The sequence below is a fragment of the Plectropomus leopardus genome, chromosome 2 (genome assembly GCF_008729295.1).
Source record: "Plectropomus leopardus isolate mb chromosome 2, YSFRI_Pleo_2.0, whole genome shotgun sequence".
In the NCBI taxonomy this organism is placed as follows: Eukaryota; Metazoa; Chordata; class Actinopteri; order Perciformes; family Serranidae; genus Plectropomus; species Plectropomus leopardus.
This window is the reverse complement of record NC_056464.1, coordinates 11,539,583-11,560,498: the sequence shown is the minus strand read 5'-3', so window position 1 is coordinate 11,560,498 and position 20,916 is coordinate 11,539,583. Positions and strand designations below refer to the sequence as shown.

The 20,916-nt window shown below is 42.4% G+C and overlaps 1 protein-coding gene across 1 annotated transcript in view; it reads right to left on the bottom strand.

Moving 5' to 3' along the window:
• ppfia4 (PTPRF interacting protein alpha 4) overlaps positions 1-20,031 on the bottom strand; it is a 72,269-nt gene extending 52,238 nt beyond the window's left edge. Inside the window, exons 1-2 of the mRNA XM_042494959.1 lie at positions 19,958-20,031; positions 19,402-19,702 (exon numbers count right to left, since the gene is read on the bottom strand). Of these exons, the coding sequence (XP_042350893.1) occupies positions 19,402-19,659 (258 nt within the window). The 5' untranslated portion in view covers positions 19,660-19,702; positions 19,958-20,031. The remainder of the gene's footprint in view (positions 1-19,401; positions 19,703-19,957) is intronic.
• Positions 20,032-20,916: the final 885 nt, after the last annotated feature.

The window sequence follows — 20,916 nt, the reverse complement described above, 5'->3', positions numbered from 1 at the left end:
CTGAAAAATCAGGACAAAAATGGTGTGCTTTTATAAGTGCTTAGTGGTTAATAGCTTGTCTTCATGAATGAAAATAAATAATGTAATCTCTCTTGCAGAACTGTGGAGGCATTCCTCAGGGTGTGTCAGCTCAAATGCTCTAAATCAGCCAGACTGGAAGGATTTAAGCAGCTGTTTATGGAGGTTTGCCAGTAAAGAGCAAGTGCAGTTGTGCTGCATTAACTGTTAATCTGTAACTGGCTGTAAAGATGAAGGGCTTGTTAAAACAGCAGGATTATTAACTGATGCACCAGAACAGCACAGAGCCTCCAGTTAATATATCGCTCGATCACATGACGATATCCATATTGCGGCATCATCAGGGGCTCCATTAAATATCATATCATATCACTGTTACTGTTGTTGTCCTGCTTTCTGCATTATCACTTCCCCTGGCTCTTCAATATGTTGAGTTGCTTATGAGCAGGGAGGTCTATTGCTGTGATTTGGCAACCATGGAAACAGTATAGAGTTACAGAAAAATAAGTACAGACGGCAATATGTTTTTAAAAGAAAGAGAACAGAAAAAAATATCAAACAGAAGTACTTAACTATAAAAAGAGGTGTGTGTGTGTGTGTGTGTGTGTGTCACATGCTACAATGCACCCACCACCCTGGCTGCAAGTCCACAGCCAATCTGGACCAATTAAAGCACAAATCTGCGTGTGTGTGTGTGTGTCTCCCTCCAGGGTGCCCCCCCCCCCCCCCCCACCATTACTCGGCTCATGCAAGATGGCAGAGACAAGAGAAAAAGAGAGAAGAGAAGGAGCTGCTGATCCAGTTCTATACTGCAATAATCCAGTCTGCTCTCTGCTCGTCCATCACTGTGTGGTCTAGATCGGCCACCAGACTGCAAAGGACAGTCAGGGCTGCAAAGAAAAGGGGCAGTGCAGATTCTTTACACCCCGGACACAACCTGTTCAAACTTCTCACCTTTGGTAGGTGCTATATAACACTACACCCAACGACAAGACACAAAAACACCAGTCATAGTGTCAGGAGCAATCATCGTGGAATAACCCTGTAACACCGAGCATCCACTTCATCATTAATTGATATATTTATATACTTTAAATACACACTTTAAACATGTAATAATAATAATAATAACCAAAAGGTGCTTTATAGGCCTTTGGTTTATATTGTCATATCCTCTTACCTCATACTTCCTTTGCAAAAAGAGATAAGAGCCATTATTACAATGAGTGAACCATCAGTTTGTTTAATATTCCTTTGAGTACACATCAAAAAACATTATTTATGGAAACTTAAAATCTTCGATATCTTATCAAAATGACCAGCGCCAGAAAAAAAAGGCAAATGAAGTTGTTAATGAAGATCTCTTTTTGCAAATGAACCCTTCTTTGAAATTTATCATTCCACATTTTTTCCAGCACCCTCTGCAACATTGCACTTTTGTCCAACTGTTTAAAATTCATTCTCCATTGTGCTGCTTTGCGTTTAAATACGGTATACATACATGTATTGATCATCTTGATACAATGCGATGCTCTGTTGGAAAACCTTGGGTCCTGGCATTCATGTGGAGGCCGCTTGACTCCAAAACACTGTTGCAGACCGAGTACGCCCCCTCATGGCAATGGCACTCCCCAATGACAGTGGCCCAAGGAACATGACAAAAAGCTAAAGATGTCAATATGGCATCCATATTTCCCTGAACCCAAACCATTTGACCATCCGTGAGATGTATCCATAACCTTGTGGTCCTGTGTTCAGGACAAAGCCAAGGCAGGTCTACAATAGGGCCTATGACTTTTCCTGGGGGTGTCCTGCGGGGTCTTGAGTCCTGGGGTATGTGTACATCTAACAAATGTTCCATCAGATTGGGATCAGGGAAATTTGGATGCCATATTGATGCCTTGACATCTTTAGGGTCCTTGGGCCATTCCCGTACTGTTTTTGAAATGTGGCATGGTGCACTGTACTGCTGGGGAAGCCACTGCCATCAGGGAGTACCCTTTCCAATAGGGAGTGTTTGGGTGCGTGTCAAGTAGTTCCCCTAATGAATGCCAGGACCCAAAGTTTCCCAGCAGAACACTCCAATGAAGTGTGATGATCAATGTTGCTTTTCACTTTTCACACGGTGGTTTTAATATTGTGGCTGATCAGTGTAAATGTATATTGAGAGCAACAAAAAACGAAGCCAAAGCACACATACTTGGCTATCAAAGCTGATTCTGATTCTGAAAATAGACGAGAAGAAGAGAAGAGATGAGAAAAGAAGAAAAGACATTGCTGACACAAGATGCTGACATGCCAACACAGGCTGAGGGAGCTGAGAGGGGGCTGAGGGAACGAGATGTGGAGAGAGGAAACGGAGGATCAGATAGGAGAAGGCAAAAATGAACGGATCACAATGACAAAAGGATGTGACTGAAACTGGAGAGGCAGAGGATGGAGAGGAATATCGGCGGATGGCAGCGGAAGTGAAGAGAGGGGTTGGGGTGGGGGGAGGAGAGATGGCACTGTCTGTTGCAAGCTGCGGAGCTTCATATGACCTTTATGTAACTCAACTACAGGCGCTTCCTCCCTGTCTCAGTCCATCTCTCATTCACAATTGTCTTGCCTCGTTCCCTCTCTCATTTGCAAGCGGACACTTGCTTAATGGTGTCAAAATTAAAACAGCATTCCACTGGGGCTTTTAGCAGCCTTCACTAAACTTGTGCAGAGGGGACACACGCCCACTCCTCCACTCAATACCACACTATTGTACACAGTGGTTGCAATTAGAATTTTAATTTAATTGTTACGTTTCCCCGATGAAATTTAAAAAGGTGTTGGCTCACAGTTGTCACATCTGGAAAGCAGGAGTGAATGACAAGTGCATGAATTCATTATTTCTGCCAAGGTTATGCATGCAGTGCTGTCTGGCATTGCGAGCCTGGTGTAATATTTATCTCTGAGGAGGAATGTTAAGCGTGGAATATTAAGCATCAAACTGAGATCCACCGATTTAAATTGTTAAAAATAAATAGCACAAGTTTAATCACCAACCACAATCTTCCCTGATACATAACATGATACCATAATGTGAACTATTAATTTTTATTGTAGATTGATAGAATCAGTAATACTATAAAGGACAAAATATAAAAGATCTGGAAAATGTTTATGTTGGATTACTTTTGGCCTCTAGAGTATTTAACAGAGTGGAGTTTAACATGGACATCGAGAGGTCATCAGATGTCCTGTAAACCAGCTGTTGGAGCACCTAGGTGTAAATGGACATTAAACTCTCTATTAAAGAGGATGAGCAGCTATTTTAGAAGATACTATCGTAGAAAAGTCAAAGGTACAATAAAAATGTTACAGGTACACAATGACTCCCTGGCAGATTTTCGAGACTATCCTTCTTCAAAATATAACCACATTGGTTGATTGTACAAGCAGCTTATTGTGATCCATATTTAAATCATTGTTAGGCTGCAACCTCTAGTCACTGTAGTAATTATGACAAGAGCAAAGGGAAAAAGTCAAGTGATGAAATACTGCGGGGCAATTTGGGATGAATTCAGTAACTACACAGGGATTTTCTCCCTCTGTTGCAACAACGATAAAATAAAACATTATTAAACAAAAGCTTTAAAACTTGTCCTCCCCACAGCTTTGATGAAAACACATGGTGCATCTCATGATTGATACTAGCACGGTATTTTGCATTCATACACTTAAGTTTTTGCCCTCTTCTGTGCATCTGCATTTAATAAAGAACTGACTGAGAGCCCTGTTAGGATTTGAGAGCGTTCTAAAAAGCTCAGACCCATTTTTACATGCAAGAAAATGATACCAAATTCATGCTCAGAGCCTTCTGATGGGAGCTTGAGTAACATGTTTTGAAAGCAAATCCAAAATCCACCACACACACACACACAGATCCCATGTTATAAATATATGCGCTGGACAAACTGAATTTTCCCAACAGGAGATGCAAATAAGGAATCTGCCTTATTATTTGCCAGTTTGCATAATAACACACACTAAATATTCATGAACCAAACAAATTATATTTCCTTATTGAACAAAATAATTGTTCCAGATAGTACTGAAAAACTGTACTTAATTTATGAAGCTTATTTGTAAGCTGATTAAAAATTTCTCTAAATGTAAAGGCAGCCATGCTTCCTGGCACTGTTTGTCTGACAAAGACTCCCCCAAAAAGCACCGTGGTGTACACAACAATATTAAAATTATCTAGAAAATGAAGAGAACTACTGAAAAAGTCCCATCAGCCCCAATGTGCTGTATATAAACCGCAAACAGACAGAGCTACCATCAATCTTTAGTCAAACAGAATGCTGTTGACTAACAGGTGTCTAATTATCCAGATCTAGGCCATTTCCAATTGCATATACTGCAGGCCATTTCTAATTAAATGCTCGCAAGCATTTCTCTCTGCATTTCTTCTCTACTGTTACGGTATCTACAACGAGTGCACTGCTTGGAGTTTAAACCAAATTCAAAAACATCTAAGAGGCATCTAATGTCCCTGACACAGAGCCGTGTTTAAAGTCTAATTGTGTGTGTGTGTGTGTGTGTGTGTGTGTGTGTGTGTGTGTGTGAACGAGAGACGAAGTGGGTGAGAGTTAGCTTGAGTAAATGAAAGGGCTATTGGAGTGTGGAATTGAGGGCAAGAAGAGACGGTGCAGGGCATACGCCAACAGAGAAAGTGAGAGAGATGGAGAAAGAGAGAGCAGCTAAGTGTGAATGATGCTCTTCTTGGACTGGGGCAGGCCACGTCACAGCCCCCATTATTCTAATGGGGCACCACAATGCTTACTGACCTTCATCATCGACAGACAGAGCCGGCCACGGAGATGACAGTGAGTGTGTGTATCAGTTATTCATACATTTACAATATGTGGGAGCAGTGCAAGCCATTAGGGTTGTAATTAGATGAACTACGTGGACTTTACAATGCAATCACAACACAAATGTTTCCTTGGTGCAGTTGCAGCAGTGCAAGACATGCATATACACATGCCCATATATCCTCATAACGGAATAAAATGTTTTCAGGCTACTATGGAGATGTGAAGACCTCCTAGTTTAATGAGCTGATTCAGATTAATTCAATGCACGCACACAATCGCCACAGGACGTACACACACATACACTTTCCACTTGATATGTTAATGAACCAAACTAACAAGAGGCTGAAATCACTCACAAGCTGCATCCAAAAATATATACTTTTTAAAGAGTGTGGAGTCTCGTATCCTAGCAGCTGCATTTCCACCTCGTGCAGTCGGGAGCAAAGCTGTAAGTACAGTGAACTAGCTGAGGGATATGAAGCATTATCTGACAGAACGATAGCTAACTAATAGACCTCTCAGCACACGCGAGTAAAGCCATCAGCACTGATAAGACAGAGAGCGAGGGAGCGCAAGAGATAGAGAGTCAGTGAGACTGAGGAGGGGAAGAAAGGGGTAGGGGAGCGAGACTTTGAAGAGAGGGAACAGATCGGTGTGTCTGTAATCTTAATATGGATATTGGATCTTCACTGAGTCAACTCAAGTGTATTTGTTCAAGTCATATTAAACAATAGGTTCTTGCGTTTTGTGGAAAACAAGAAGACATAAAAACTAATTAAGCCAAATATGATTTTAAAAAAAAGAAGTGGCATAAATCAAAGGCAAAGGGGTAAAGCTTATGTGTGTGTGTATTAAGCAGTCTGAGTGTCTGCACCAACCCACATCTCTGTGAATGGAACTGGAAGTAAATGAATAACAGACTGCAGCTGAGAACTGTTGTAGGTGGTGCTGAATAAACGGGCTGTGATTTAATACAGAGACAGACGGTCTGAGAGCTTTCTGTGGATGTACGTCGTGCAGCAAAAATATCTTATCAGTTTCTCCAGTATGTACTTAGTAAAGACTGCCTCAGATAGCGTCTATTGAGTAGTGTAAAGTTAGTGTATGTCATCAAGTATTTATCAAAGCCTGTCCTCAGAACACGGCATGTTTTGGTGTCTGGCCAGTCATGATAGCACTCTGAGCTGCCAAACATCTCATTCACATCAGCACTTACATCTTTATCCACATCCGAGTCTGAGTGTCCTGTGCGTGTTTATGCACATGTGCATGTGTGGCTGTATGTGTATCAGCCCAGTAGGACACTTAGGAAACCAGGAAGTGCTGACTCGGTGTGGGCAATTCATCACTTGAACCATTTTACTTACTCAAGAAATCAATATCTCCTGCATCTGTTTACCAGGAGTTACTAATTGAGTACCATACAACGCAATGATCATATTCTATACCTTTGTCAAGGTGTCTGCCATTTTATTTATCAATTACATGAGCATTTTAGGCAAACATATCCCTGCATTTACACAGAAGATGAAGAAAACAACAAGAATGACAATCCAGTTTAACCCTTTGAAACCTGGATCACTATCAGTTTTCTTGTTGCATTCAGACGCCTTTCACAAGCTGTTTAACCATTTGAAACCTAAGCAAATTGGTTTGATTTGTTTCGAAAATATGTGGAATAAAAGCAATGACCAACCTGGCAAGACATGTCCCACAAATTGCAAGAGATTAGTAAAAGGTAAAGAGAAACAAAAAAAGACAGAAGAGAAAAAGGACAAGAAAAGGAAAACAAATATATATATATATATATATGTTTCCTTAACTCTTTGTTCACTGCTCATCAACCTGATTGAGTTCACCTGTTCACTCCCTATCTAAACCATGCAAAACCTTTCACTCACTGTGTCTTGATGATCACATGGGCGGCAGAGCTGGTAAGAAGAGCTTCCTTCTCTTCATTTGTTCAATGTGACTCAAGTTCAAATTTTTGTGTTTGTTTCTGTCACAGCCACAAAAAAATCGCCAAATGAAATCGAATGCAACCTTTCCCACTAAAAACAAAAGCCAGATGTTAGTGGGTTTTTGTCCACTGAGGAGAGCAAACAGTGACGCATTTAGCAACTAAAGAGGCAAACAGGAGTTAGTGGAGAGCATAATTGAGATAGAGTTGGTATTGGACTTAAAATTGTTAGATGGTAGGAAACACAACACCAAATTAATGTTCAGAATCTGCTAGGTTTATATTTACACAACTGTGTGCTGAACACATTAGCCACAATCACTGTGATAACCCGTCAATGTTAAAATTGACAAGTAAATGCAGGTTACTTCTCATGTAACTATGACAACTGACCTGAGTTATGAGGCTGAGTCACATGGTGTCACTGGTCGCTGTGTCTACAACTTCACTGGTGAGTAAAATTATTTGATAAGAAAAGGAAATAATGTACAAATTCATTGAGAAAATGATTTTCTTCATTACAAATCAATTCTAATTCTGACTTTATTTGGGTTCATTATATTTGGTAGTCTTCTGAGATTCATTTGAATTCAAAAGTGATCACACTACTCTTGACTAATGGTTTCCATATCACCCATGTTTGCTGCTTAAATATCAACTATTTTTTTTCTATTATACGTAATTGTCAGATGCATATTTATAATTAGGATAAACATAAGAAGGTATGATGTGTTCTGTAGCTCATTCACATAACATGCATACGCACATAGAAACATATGCTTCATGGGAGCCAGCAGCCATTTACAGCAATATTTGTCCTACCACTGTGTCCTTTTCTCAGATCCTGCATTTCACTTGCACCGCCACGCTCTCTCAAATCTCTGTGCCTGTGTGTGAATGTGTGTGTGCGGGTGTTATTGACAGTCAGCAGCGGGGGGTATGTGCTATGTTGTGAGACACTGACAAGCTGTATTTCATGGAGCAGATGAAGCATTTTGAAGTTCTTTAAATCCCTTTAAGGGTCCAGCCGGGGACTTAGCTTCTGATGCCGCTGCCTCTGCTGCTGCTGCTTAAATCTCTTGCTGGGAAAAGCTGGGGTCTCGAAGATCTCCCCCCTACTACTGTGTGTGTTTGCATTTGTGTGCGTTTTTTGGGAAAGGGGTTGCGTTCATGCATTATATTGTTTTTCCTCCATGTTTTTGCGCATGTGGATGATTTTAGAGTGTTTGCCCTGGAAGTTCATAACCTCAGGCACTAAGACCCTGCTGTACTTTTTCCTGATATACCCACATTCTGCCACCCAAAACTCTACACCCAAAACCCACTTCAATCTTCACACCCCTCTCATCCCCCGATGCCTTATCTTTTATTCTGAGGGAGTTTCAGGAGGGAAAGCAAACTGACAGAGTTCCAATATTGTGGTTGTTAGACATGGCAAGGCCGCTGTGGGCTTAACTGCTGGCTGAAAAACTTCATCTCACATCCCCTTGCTCCTCCTCCTTCTCCTCCTCCTCCTCCTCTTTCTCATTCTGTCCTTCCCTGCCTCCTCCCTTCATTACTCTCGCCATCCCCTCTGGTGGTCCTGCAACTCCAATCACTCTGCTCTTATTACCAGGGAGAGGGAACTCAAACACACACACACACACACACACACACACACACACACACACACACACACACACACACACACACACACACACACACACACACACACACACACACACAGTGACTGTTTGTTCTCCCCATTACCAGAGCATGTCCTTCGCTGCTGGGGACCGTCAGGTAGGCTTGATTCTGCTTTCTCCCCTGACTTATTCTCTTTCTGTCTCTCTTTGCTAAATCTTCCTCTCTGTCTTTCCCACTCCTCCTCTTCCTTCCCTCACTCTCCCTTCTCTCTCCCAGGCAGCCAGGGGGACAAATTGGCGCCCGGCTGAGCTAAATGTGCCTGGTGCTGAGAGCCAGATGGTACTGGCAGAGGGATGGAGGGAGCGAAGGATAGATGCTACTGAGAGATGGAGAGCAGAAGCCATGGTGCGGCAGGGCAGCGTGGGGGAGCTAGCTTTGCACACTAATAATCTATTAGTGCTCAGGGGCCCGAAAGCTGTGCATAAGCCCTTGCCAGGAGCCAGGCTGACCATGTCAGAGCGTCAGGGTGTGCTCGAATCAAGACTGGACAAAACACAGTAAGGAAAAAGAGGAGTGAAGTGCTGAGCAGTAGAGGAAAAGAGAGTGACAGATGATGTAAAGCTGTCGTGATGCAGCAGGAGTGGAGGAGAGGATAAGAAAGAGACACAGACAGGGAGAGAGGTGTGATGTCAGTCAGCTGCTGGGAGGGAGATATGTTGTTAATTAGATTCACTTCTCACTTCTTCTGGGGTCATTTAAGTTTGTCTCTTTCTCTCTTGTGAAATTGTGGATCCGTGTGACGAAAATTGTGGGCAGAAGCACTCTGACTGGTCCATCAAAACCAAGGTTAGGTTAGGCAAAGGGTTATAGGGTGATAAAATATATTGCCAAAATCTTGGAATGCGGTAAAATTTGAAAAATAGAACGAGGGGTTAAGGAGTCCTCTAATTTTTATTGATCAAGGACTTAACTTCCTTCATTCTGGTGAGTTTTTATGCACCAATTGGATCTTTTCTGCATCAATTTGTGGTTTAAATGTCTTTATTTTTGTGAAAATAATGTCCTCTGGTACTTTTATGTTTTTATTGGGGTTTGGGACAAAGGCACATGTTCTTAGTATTAAGGAGGACATTTGGCTGAAATGTGCTATATCCTGCACTGGTCATTGGACTATTTGTTTCATTTAGTATTCAAGGCATTTCATTTCCCATTTCACATCTTTTTTCCGATGTGAGCAGAATGCTGTCATAACCAAAATAAACGATGGACAGAGCTATGAAATATGACCCAAGTAAAACACTGGGGTTTTCCTGTTTTGGTATAAACCTTAAGAAAGGTCATTTTAGTGGACAGCTGTTTTGTTTAAATTCAAGGGTACCAATTATGCTTTTTCTTATTTTGTAAGTATATAATGTACATAATGTTACAACAGCGGATGTTTAAAAGTGGCCAAAGCTTCAAATAACGAGGTTACCGTATGTAAAACTAATCCCTGTGAGCAAAAGCCGCTTAAAACTGTACTGAATACTCTACTTACCACATTTATTTCTTTTTTCAAGACAAGCTGTCATCAGCTTGTGATGTATTTCTTTATAAGGTTATCAGGTCCAGGCAAGCTACTGCAGGTCTTTACATAATGTATGCTACACTGCTACATGTAGCTACATGCTAACATAAGGCAACCATCTAATCTCGATGTCTGTTAATTTCTCTAGGGGTTAAGACACCAACCATTAAATACAATATCCAGCCAAGAATCATTGGTGCATCTGTTTACCCCTATTTTCCTTCCTTTGCCCTAAAACATCCTTAAAAACACAGACTGGAGATGGTTGGGGATGGGCAACGGTTTGGTGCAGTTGAGGACAAGAACATGAATGGAACATCCCTCTCGGTTGAGTCCGTAAAGAACATTGCCTTCCCTCTTTCTTTTACTCTCATACATTCTCCTTCTCTTTCCTTACAGGGTTTCTTGGTGACATTCAGCTGCTCACTTCATGCTCCACTTTCCTCTACATCAACCCAAATTCCAGTATTTGGTGCTTACATAACATGTAGCATAAGATTTGGACATCAGCAGCAGACCAATGAGATGTGGTAATTTTTCAACTGACTTCGCCCACCCTCCTCAATATTCTCCTATCATGGTGTACAAAGCTGCCTCAGCCATCCATGCATAAGCAACGCTAGCCGTGGGCATGCTTGCTTACACACATACGGACGCAAAGACTCAGGAAGATATGTAGACGCAGCATGCTGACATTTAAGAAAACACTGTGTGTGTGTGTGTGTTTGTGTGTGTGTGTGTGTGTGTTATTTGTTTGTGTAAGGGTGAAGATGTGAGGAAGAGTGTTTGTGCCTTGGTGAATGTGTGTGTGTGTGTGTATGTGTGTGTGTGTGTCATGATAAGCTCAGGCCACCTCCAAACACAGTGCAGGGGGACCTTGGAGCTCTTCCTCCTTCCTCTGCAGTTTAGTATATTAGGGTTGACACCTATTCCCTTTCACACTGTACCTGTAAGCAAAACACACCTCCAGTACAGTAACTATAATGGCGGAGTACCAAGCCTGCAAGGTGCACTTCTGCTGGCCCTGATTCAAGTAGTGTGAAGTACCATGCTCTTTATTGGCCGAGATAATAGGAATGGGGTCATTAATCCTATCTATTTATTCACTGCAACACTGGGTCTGATTAAGGTCTTTGATCAGTTTCTTGTTGTCCTTTATACGGCCTACACTGATACATTTAAACCAAGGATATACATATTTTTAGGCTGATATCTTCATGAAATACATACACTGTTGTCCTTACAGTTCTCAAACTTTAGAGTACTTTACCACCAGGCTGAACAGCAGTGTTTCACTAGCCTTCATCTCTGATCATGCCCAACTATGTCAGTTTGTCTCTCTGTCCCTGCTCTCCAACCACATACCCTAATCCTTCAACCAAACCATAACCATTCTACTTTCATCCACCAAATGCCCTTGGACTTTCCTTCCTTTCCACATCATTTAATTGCCCCACCAAGCTACTCACCTGTTCCCAGTTCTCTCATCAACTTTGTAGTCGAGTGACATTTCTGCCAACCTGCTCTCCTGTACCCACATTTGTCATCACTTCGGGTATCTAAGTGGCCTGTTTTCACTGACCAGTTTGTTGGTTTTTAGCTTTGTGCTTTTTTGATTGAGCCTCTGTTGTCTGTATGTTTACCTGGAGCTATGTCTTCCTGCCTGCCTACCAGTACCTGCCTATAAGCTATTTCACAAAATAAATCTCTGAAGTCACTCTGCTGCCTCCGCAGTCTGCATTTGGGTCCTATTCCCATTGTCCTGCATAACCAGCTGTAACAAACCATCAGTGAAGAGTGCTCTGTTGCATGTGTAACCACACCCAACAGGAATGCTAATGCACCCTGGGGTACAATACTGCAGCAAGGTGAGAAGTAAAACTACAATATGGCAGCAAAAAACAAGAGTTTCAGTTGCCTAGTTTTGAGAATATAACTTCAGGAAAAAGTTGCCCCTGATTTTTTGCATGTTTCTGCAATGGGAAACTTTTCAACCAGCTCAGTATCATGGCAGTGTCTGCAGATAAATGGTGTTCGGCGTCCCCTCCTGCTTGAGCTACCAGAGATCCAATCTGATGGCCGAGGTCAGTGAGGTGGTGGACTTGGATGTCGCTGGCGGATCTCCAGGCACTCAAGGCACAGGGTAAGCCAAACACATTCATCTGTACACACTGTGATGAGATATAGCTTGCTGAAATCTGCACGAATTTCCCTGTTGACTTTTGTACACACTGGTAATTGTTTGACTTAGGTCGTCAACTTTTTTATTTATCATGGCTTTACCAAATAAGTTTCTTCTTCGACAGAATTACAGCAATTTGTCTCAATATATCACACTATATCTTATTATTTTTCCCAACTAAACCAAAACTCCATTCAGACCAAATGACAAGATAACTGGTGCCCCACTCTTATGTTGTCACCAAGACACAGTGTATTTTGCAGAGTTTTAAACAGTGAGCAATTTGTGTAACCTTCCCTCCCACAGACTGTGTTGTGCTAAGGTCAGCTGCAGGAGTAGGAAAGGACAGGAACTGTCTGAGGGACCAGATAATGGACTACTGGGTTATTGATGAGATAAACAGAGAGAGTGTGAAAGAAAGGTGGGTGGGGTGGGGTGGTGGAAAGAGAGAAAGGTCAGAAATAAGAAAGGAATTTAGGGAGAAATGAAGAAAAAAGACCAATAAACAGGAAGGATTTTGGAGAACAACCGTGAAACCTTGACATCTGAGACAGGAAGGAGGTATGAGAGAGAGGCTCACACACTTAACCACAGAGGGATACGTTACACATGCTTCTTCATAGAAGCTCAGTGAATGTTTGTGCACAGCCTCTGTGTTAGTGTGTGTGTGTGTGTGTATTTGTGTTTATGTGTCTGTATCTAAGCAACAATCACTGCTATGAGAAGTCAAAGGACGGGTCAGTGTGTGTGAGGTCAAGTAAACAGGTTGTGTGTATGTGTTTGTGTTTAGGTGTGTTTCAGTGTGGACAGAGGGGTTAGAATTTGGAACAAGAGGCATTTGTTGTTTTGGAAGGGCAGCCAGGCGTGTATAGTGTGTGAGTCTTTCTCTCTGTGTATTTGTATGCTGGCAAAAATAGCCAGTGTTGCCTCTGACTGGAACAGGTGTCCAAACATCACAACACACACTCACACAGCCATCAAACACGACATGAAACTCACACCCCACCATGATGCCACACACCTCTTTGAAAAATGGAAGCTCTTGATTTGGTGTTATCTCACAGAGAACATTTTCTCAGACATGTTTTAAAGCTCACTTCAGAGCCACAAAAGTTATTCCACAACAAAACTGGTTTAAGAGTAAGACAAGAAGATTGAAACCAGTTGCATGTCTGCGTGTTAAGCATGGAGCTAGTGTGGGGGGTGGTTAGCCTAGCTTAGCATAAGCCTGGAAGCAGGGGATACATCTAGCCACTAGTTACCACCTACACACCTACCAGCACATCCTAAAGGGGAAAAAGACAACTTTTCAACTTTAACTCCCCCCATGTGGTATTACTGTTGGTGCCGCTGTCCCAAAGACAACCTGACCGCTTTCCGTTTTCCTCAAAACCTCGCAAAAGTTTTTCCACCGTCCTCCATCGCCGCTCCTGTGGATTACAACTGCAAAGAACTTACAGATATTCTTTCATAATCAGGGATAGCTTCCGATAGCTTAAGTGTAAAACCAAAGCACTATCCTCTTCCTGTTTTGTTTGCACAATGGTTGATGCACTTTCTTTGTGACATCAATTGAGCCTTAATGCCATTACATCGTCTTTAAACCGACAATTTGTGGTTTGAAGGGAAGTTATGTGCTCCAAGTAACCAGCAGAGACTGAACTGTTGTTCATAAAAAATGGTTAGTCATAATAACAATAGTGATCAATAGCTCTGTGTAATGCTCCATAGAATTGCCAACTTTTAGATTTCCGTTTGTGTATGGATCAAACAACAGCAATATAGCAATGCTAGCTGTTTCCCATCTGTTTCCAGCCTTTATGCTAAGCTTAGTTAATAACCTCTTGGCTCCGACTCTGTACTCACAGACAGACAGAGGAGAGCGGAATCCATCTTCTCATCTACCTCTCGACAAGCTCTTTTCTCAAAGAGTTGAACAATTTCTTTCATCATGACCATGTTTTGTTTTTTTAAATCTGTTTTACGCCAGTCCTACAATAAGATTGAACTACATAACTGGAGCTACCCTTTAACAAGAGCACCTCTCTAAGTCATGATAATAGACACTTCATTATAGACAATTGTGATCATATAGAAATATATCAGGGCTACACAATATGCAAACAAAAAAATCAGATTGTAATTATTTTGACATCTGAAATTGGTATTTTGCATTTCATTTTCACCAGAAAAAATAATTAAAATCAAGATATTTGCTGGGGTCTGTATCAAACAAGCATATTCACTTATGTCTATAATATGATTTACAGGCTGGGGCATCTCTGTATCACCACAATGCTTAATTAATAGTTGTATGTCGTGACACATTTAACCGTTATAAAAGAAACTGCAGCTCCTGCAATTTGGATATTGCACTTGATCATATTGCTATTTCAATAATATTTAGATTAACTGTGCAGCTCTAAAATATATTACACAGAAATACAATGATGGAAGAGGAACAGTGACCTGCTTTGTTTGACATACAGTGCTCACCCTCTGCCTGCTCGTTCTCAGTGTTACACACACATACTGTACGTACACACACTCACCACACAACACATTCAATTTGACAGTGTCGGAACAGTTTTTCTCACACAGGGGAGAAACAAGCAATTTGTGTGTGTATGTGTGTGCGTATACTGTATAAGCATGCGTGTGTGCGTGCTTCTGTGTGTGTGTTTAAAACCTAATTTGTCTATGGGCAAACCCATCTCTGAGGGCTGTATTAGAAGCATTTTGCACAGTAATGGGCTGACATGTTAATCTGAAACTCTATTCTCTGTAGCTAATGAACATATCCATCCTAGTCTCTGCACGTGTGTGTGTGTGTGTGTGTGTGTGTGTGTGTGTGTGTTAAAATGGCAACATCGTCCCATTTTTACGATGCTGCTGAGCCAAACATAAATTTGAGCACTGACGCCAAGGTGATGTGGGTTTATGTATTTTTAACAATGACGACACTGAAGAGAATTGAATTTTGAATTGCTCACACAGTTTGTTTGTACTTTGTGTGTGTGTGTGTGTGTGTGTGTGTGTATATATGTGGAGGAGAGACATAGATCTGACAGTTCTGGGTCAGAGCAGTCCCATGGAGTCAGGGAACCTACAGAAGACATAACAAAACAAAACACACACACATGTGCACACCTAGTAGGTGAAGATGACAAATGTTTGTTAGGCAAACGGAAAGAGAAGAGTGGTTGGTTTTGGGGCAAAAAAGGCTGCTTTGCCGTGCCAACACTCATACATCAGTCTACACTTTGGGAGCAGAGAGAACTGAACACCCACACGGGGTGAAAAATACGTCTCACATAGCCGGCAACACACATGTAGACACTGCTGACTGGAGGGCTACACCAGAAAGGCAGCGAGAGTGCACAAAAAGCTGTGATATTGTATCGTGGTCGAGGGCATGGACACACCAACTATGGCATGTTGAGCACTGCCGCGAATTGGCCTAATTACCACTGACACATATAGGATGGTAGGGTCAGTGGCATCGCCAACTGCTACAACATCGCTCTAATGTATTCTTCACACCCCAACTTGAGATATCGGATAGAGTATGTTATTTTTTCCACACTTCCCCCTCATAATGACAAGGTGCACGCTGCAATTTCCATTGATGCATCTGGGCCAGAATATCCTCATTCTCCTTCACTTTAACAGACAAAAACTGAGAAAAAATTGATTGCAAGTGAGATTTTCTCATTTCTCCGGATTGCTTCACCCACTGTCCGTTGCATCATCTCTCCGCTCTGTGGCTTCTGTGGAAATGACCACTGCTGTGTTTTGTGCATGAGTGCGTTTCGAGAGAGAGAGAGAGAGAGCAGGAGACAGCTTATGCATGTGCGCGCCAGTCATAATGTCTGCATAATGTCCCTGAGGTCTATGACTGTATAACTAATACTTGTATTATTGCTAGAATAAAACATTACGCTGAACCAAGCAGGATTAGAAAACAAGCATGACAGGCTCTTCCCACTCTCTCTTTCTCTCTCTCTCTCTCTCACACACACACACACACACACACACACACACATATGCATGTGTGGTAGCAAGCAGCCCAGGGCCATGTACACTAGCAGGCGGCCATGTTTCTTTCACAAGAGGTTGCAGTGAGGCTGTCATCGTCAGCATGGTTCTCTCCCTCGCCCTCACACACACTCAGAACACACACACACACACACACACACACACACACACACACACACACACACACACACTGCACTGTGACATCATGCCACGCATTTAGACCAGAGGGTCAGAGGGTAACACAGCTTTATGTGCTGAGGCTTCATTGTCGTCATGCTCGGTGACTGCAGCAGCCCTTATTCAGCTCTCTTTGCTCTAAAATACACACACATAGGCTATCCCAGTTTACCATCAGCTCCTTTCACTCCCATTGCATCTGACAAGGCAGGTCACTGCATACAGGGGTGAGGCTATTTCAATCCAGATAATGATAGGTGGGCACTGCCCTCCTCTCTGACCAGCGGGGCTCCGGCCCAGACCTCCACAGTCAGTTGACATTCTCCCAGTGAGTAAAAACCCTCCATCCACCTCCTGTCCGCCTTTCAACCTACTACATTACCTATCTAGCTACAAGACATTTAGATCCTCCTTTTTGGCACACTGCCACTTATGAGCTTTTGAAGTGCTATGTGCCTGTATATCCCCATCATCTTCACAGTTATTCTCATGGTGATATCCCAGGACATGCAGGAGTGGTAGAGGGGGTCCCCAGCAGAGGTGTACCAAATGAAATCCAAAGAAATAATAATAATGCATTGATCTGGAATAATATATATCAGTTCTATGATCCAGTATCATTGATGCAAAGTGAAAACATCAATACATGTTGTCATCGTAAAGATACGTCTTTATTTTGTAATTCCCATGGCACATCTGTGTCACCATTTCCGTCCAACCACACCTCTTTCTTACACATTTAAATCAACTCATCCTTCAACTCCAAAGATGTAGCAGGATCAAGGACAAATGTAATTTTGCTTTTTAAACTTTGTTTAAAAATGACTAATAAATATACCTTCTACCTCTTAAACAGTGCTAGCAGTTTGGCACCAGGAAGACAATGGCAAGCAGCCAAGAAAAAGACAAGGAGGACATATACTAATATCACCTAAAATCGATCACACAAACTTAACTGAATCGAACCGTATCATGGCAGACTTTGTGATACCAGCAAATATTGTATCATCATCCAAAAAAAGTCTATAATATCAAATGTGATGAAACTTGAGATTTATACCCTTTGAAGACATACTGGCCACCTTCTTTTAAATTAAACATCCATATTCAACTTCTTCAGGTCTAGCTGTGGGACTTTGGATTTTCTGCCATGTTTGAACTCACTGGCACTATATACTACACAATAGTGTCACTCTATTTACTCCAAATCAGTCACCATCAGCATCGCCATGGTCACATTAACCTGCTAGCCACATCTGAAGCAGAAAAAGGTACTCAGCCCCAATAAGTCTCCCTTTTTCTACCACTTCTTGTGCAATCTATGCTTTGGTATAATGAAACATCACCTGACCCCCATATTCACAGAATTATGAGGAAAAATGACTGCAAATAAATGGTATAAGGGCAAAACTGGAGTAGGGGTCTTTTAGAGGAACAGTGTGTAAGATTTAGGGGGATTTAGTGACATCTAGTGGTAAGGATTGCAGATTGCAATCAGCTGAACTGGTTAGAATTCCTTCAGTGTTTATTATTCAGGAGGTTTTTACTGGGAGCCAAATTATCTGCAGAGGTCTTTTCATCTCCAAAACAAACAGAGCAGGTAATTTAAAATGACAAAAACACTGAAAAAAGCAGTTTCATGATGAAAATCATTGTCCCTCCTACACTCTTTGGTAGGTCACTAGCCCAGAATCTGCTAATGTGTGCTCCCGTTTTTTCTCTGATAACTTAAAATCCAGTCATTTAGTAGGTTTTTACCAGGAGCCAAATTATCAGCAGAGGTCTGTTCTTCCCCAAAACAAACAGAAACAATGATTTAAACCGGTAAAATCACTGGATAAAGTAATTTCATGTTAATAGTTTTTTCTCCAAAGCTGTTCTGAGTGATTGGGCAACTAACTGAGGTGGCTGAGACGAAAACCCAAATGGCCCTATCTAGAGCCATTGTTTGGTTTATCCGCTCTAGGCTACTATAGAAACATGGCAGTGCAACATGACAGACTCTGAGGATGAGGACCCGCTCCTTATGTAGATATACAAGCTTCCCATGCATTTTTCCCAATTCAATTTAAAAACCTTTCCATGATATTTTCTGCAATTTCCTTGACTTTTTAAGTAGTTTTTTTTTCTTTTTTTAAATGTGGGCCTATATAGCAATACAGCCATAAATTATTAAACATGCTCTTCCCAGGCATTTACAAACAAGCTAACTGCTAATGCTTGCTGACCTTACTTGCTTGTTAGACCAGAAGATTTTATGGATGTCAGTGCATATCCACATGTGTTTGAGCTATAATTTTGACAAGTTTGAATACATTTATTTCTTGTTAAACAAATGACTGTGTTATGAACCTGTCCGAAAACACTGTGCAGCACTGGATCTTGTATTTTAGTAATATAGGGAGTTTATTTTGCACGGACGTGTTTTGAGTTTTTTTAAGAACATATTGTAGACAGTATCCAAAATAATATATGTTTGAAACTTTTCCTAAATATTCTGTCATTTTTAAACAATTTCCAGGCCTGTAAAACTTAATCTCAAATAATGAAAAGACGACTCTTGTTTTCAGATGATTAAACAGTCAAGAAAACACACCAAAATATCCCCCAAAATCCTACACACTGGAGATTAAATGGTCTTAAATGGAGGATCCTTTTTAAGACAGGGCATCAAGATTAGATCCCACCTCGATGCCTGGTTTATAAAACAATTAAGTGCATATTTCCAATAAAATTTTCATAAACCAGTGAAATTAGCACAAACCAGCGGAGCTTTGGGGCCATGGAGGTCTGGGGCCTGGCCCTCTCAGTATTAGCACCAAAAGGTTCAACATCACCACTGACCTATTGTCTCCTCACATCGCCCTACAGTGTAGACACTTGTGCAATTCATTACCATACATTACTGCTCTCTTGGACAATCTTGTCCATCTCAACCCCGACACCCCCCCCCCGGCTCCAGAGGCCGCGTGCTCCTCACCTGAGGCAGCGCGGCATTGATCTGCCGCTGGAGCACGTCCCTCTCGTGCAGCGCCCCCTGCAGCTTAGTCTGAGACTGAATGAGGGTCTCCTGAGTCTCCCTGAGGGACTCCAGCAGCTTGTCCCTCTCGTCCAGCATGTTGACCATCAGCTGCTCGAAGTTGGCCTCCTGGTCCGAGCCGTTGGGGACGCCGCCGGTGCCTCTGGGAGGACCGGCCGAGTCTCCCTCGTTGATGGTCGGCATCACCTCGCACATCATCTTCCCTCCTCTGTGGTCTGGGCAACGCTATAGGACAGTGTCGCTGGATTAAAAAACAAAAAAAAAAAAAAAGAGGGGGGGGGGGGGGGGGGGGGGGGGTGGGGGGGGGGGGGGGGGGGGGGGGGGGGGGGTATGTGGGTTATAAGGTTGATAGAAAAAGACTACAATAACTGATAAGAGGGCCTATTAACGCCCCGTAGCAACGGACTGCCAGCGCAACCGTAGATACCGTTTTACTCCCATTGCATTACATCCCTCGTGCACCAAACGTGCATCCTTAAGATTTCTATCGCCTTACCTAATCAGAGTGATTGAAATGACGAGATGATGGTTGACCTTTCATCCATATTAACCGGCGTTTTTTCACCCCGTGAGCAGATCCGCCCTGCCCGGCGCGCCATGCACTCACATGTAGAAATCCCGGCGTGATATGATTGACAGTTCAGAGATAGACGTTTGGAGGGGTGGTGCCCGCGTGCACGACGGAGATCATGGCACATTGGCAGGAAACATTTTAAAAACACTAGAAAAATATCCGAGAGGTTTAATCTGCGTCCTTTAGTCTTGGGGACAGTGGGAGCGAGTCTTATCTGCATCCGCCTTCTCCGCTTCCATCTCTCCACAACCGACGCTCACTCCTCCTCCCACACACACAGTCGCTCAGCCACACACACACTCTCCCTCTCTCTCACACACAGGAGGAATCTGCAGTTGTCACTAGCAGACTACAGCTCTGGATATGAGGGACCAACTCCCAGCATTCAGCCTATAAGCGCTTTGCACCACATGCACGTGCAAAACAGAGGAGTGGAATCAGCTGGTCGGTCACTAATGTCACCGCGTAATCTGCAAACTGTGCACTGGTATCATGTTTCTGCAGTTAGCACACACTTGACCCTTAACTGGTGAAATTTAATTAACTTTTCACATCAGCACCACTGAGCGCGTTCACGAGCTGTCAGCTCCGGAGACATGATGCGCGTTCCAGCGGCATCAGTTTAACCAGGCAGGTTGTGCACAAAGAGTGAGCAGCGCACCCTGCAGGAAATGAAATGAACCTGAAGATTATTTAACAGGCGTGTTCTTGCACTATGCTTTGCCTGTGCATGACTGACTCACAAATTTGTTTGGTGACCATCCACTCCACAAACACCTGGGCCCTCAACCCTACACTGTGCCATCATCTTTTTGTTGTTGCATGTGTTGCAATATTTAGGACTTTGTTTGCCCTTATCATAAAATTATATGCTACACTGC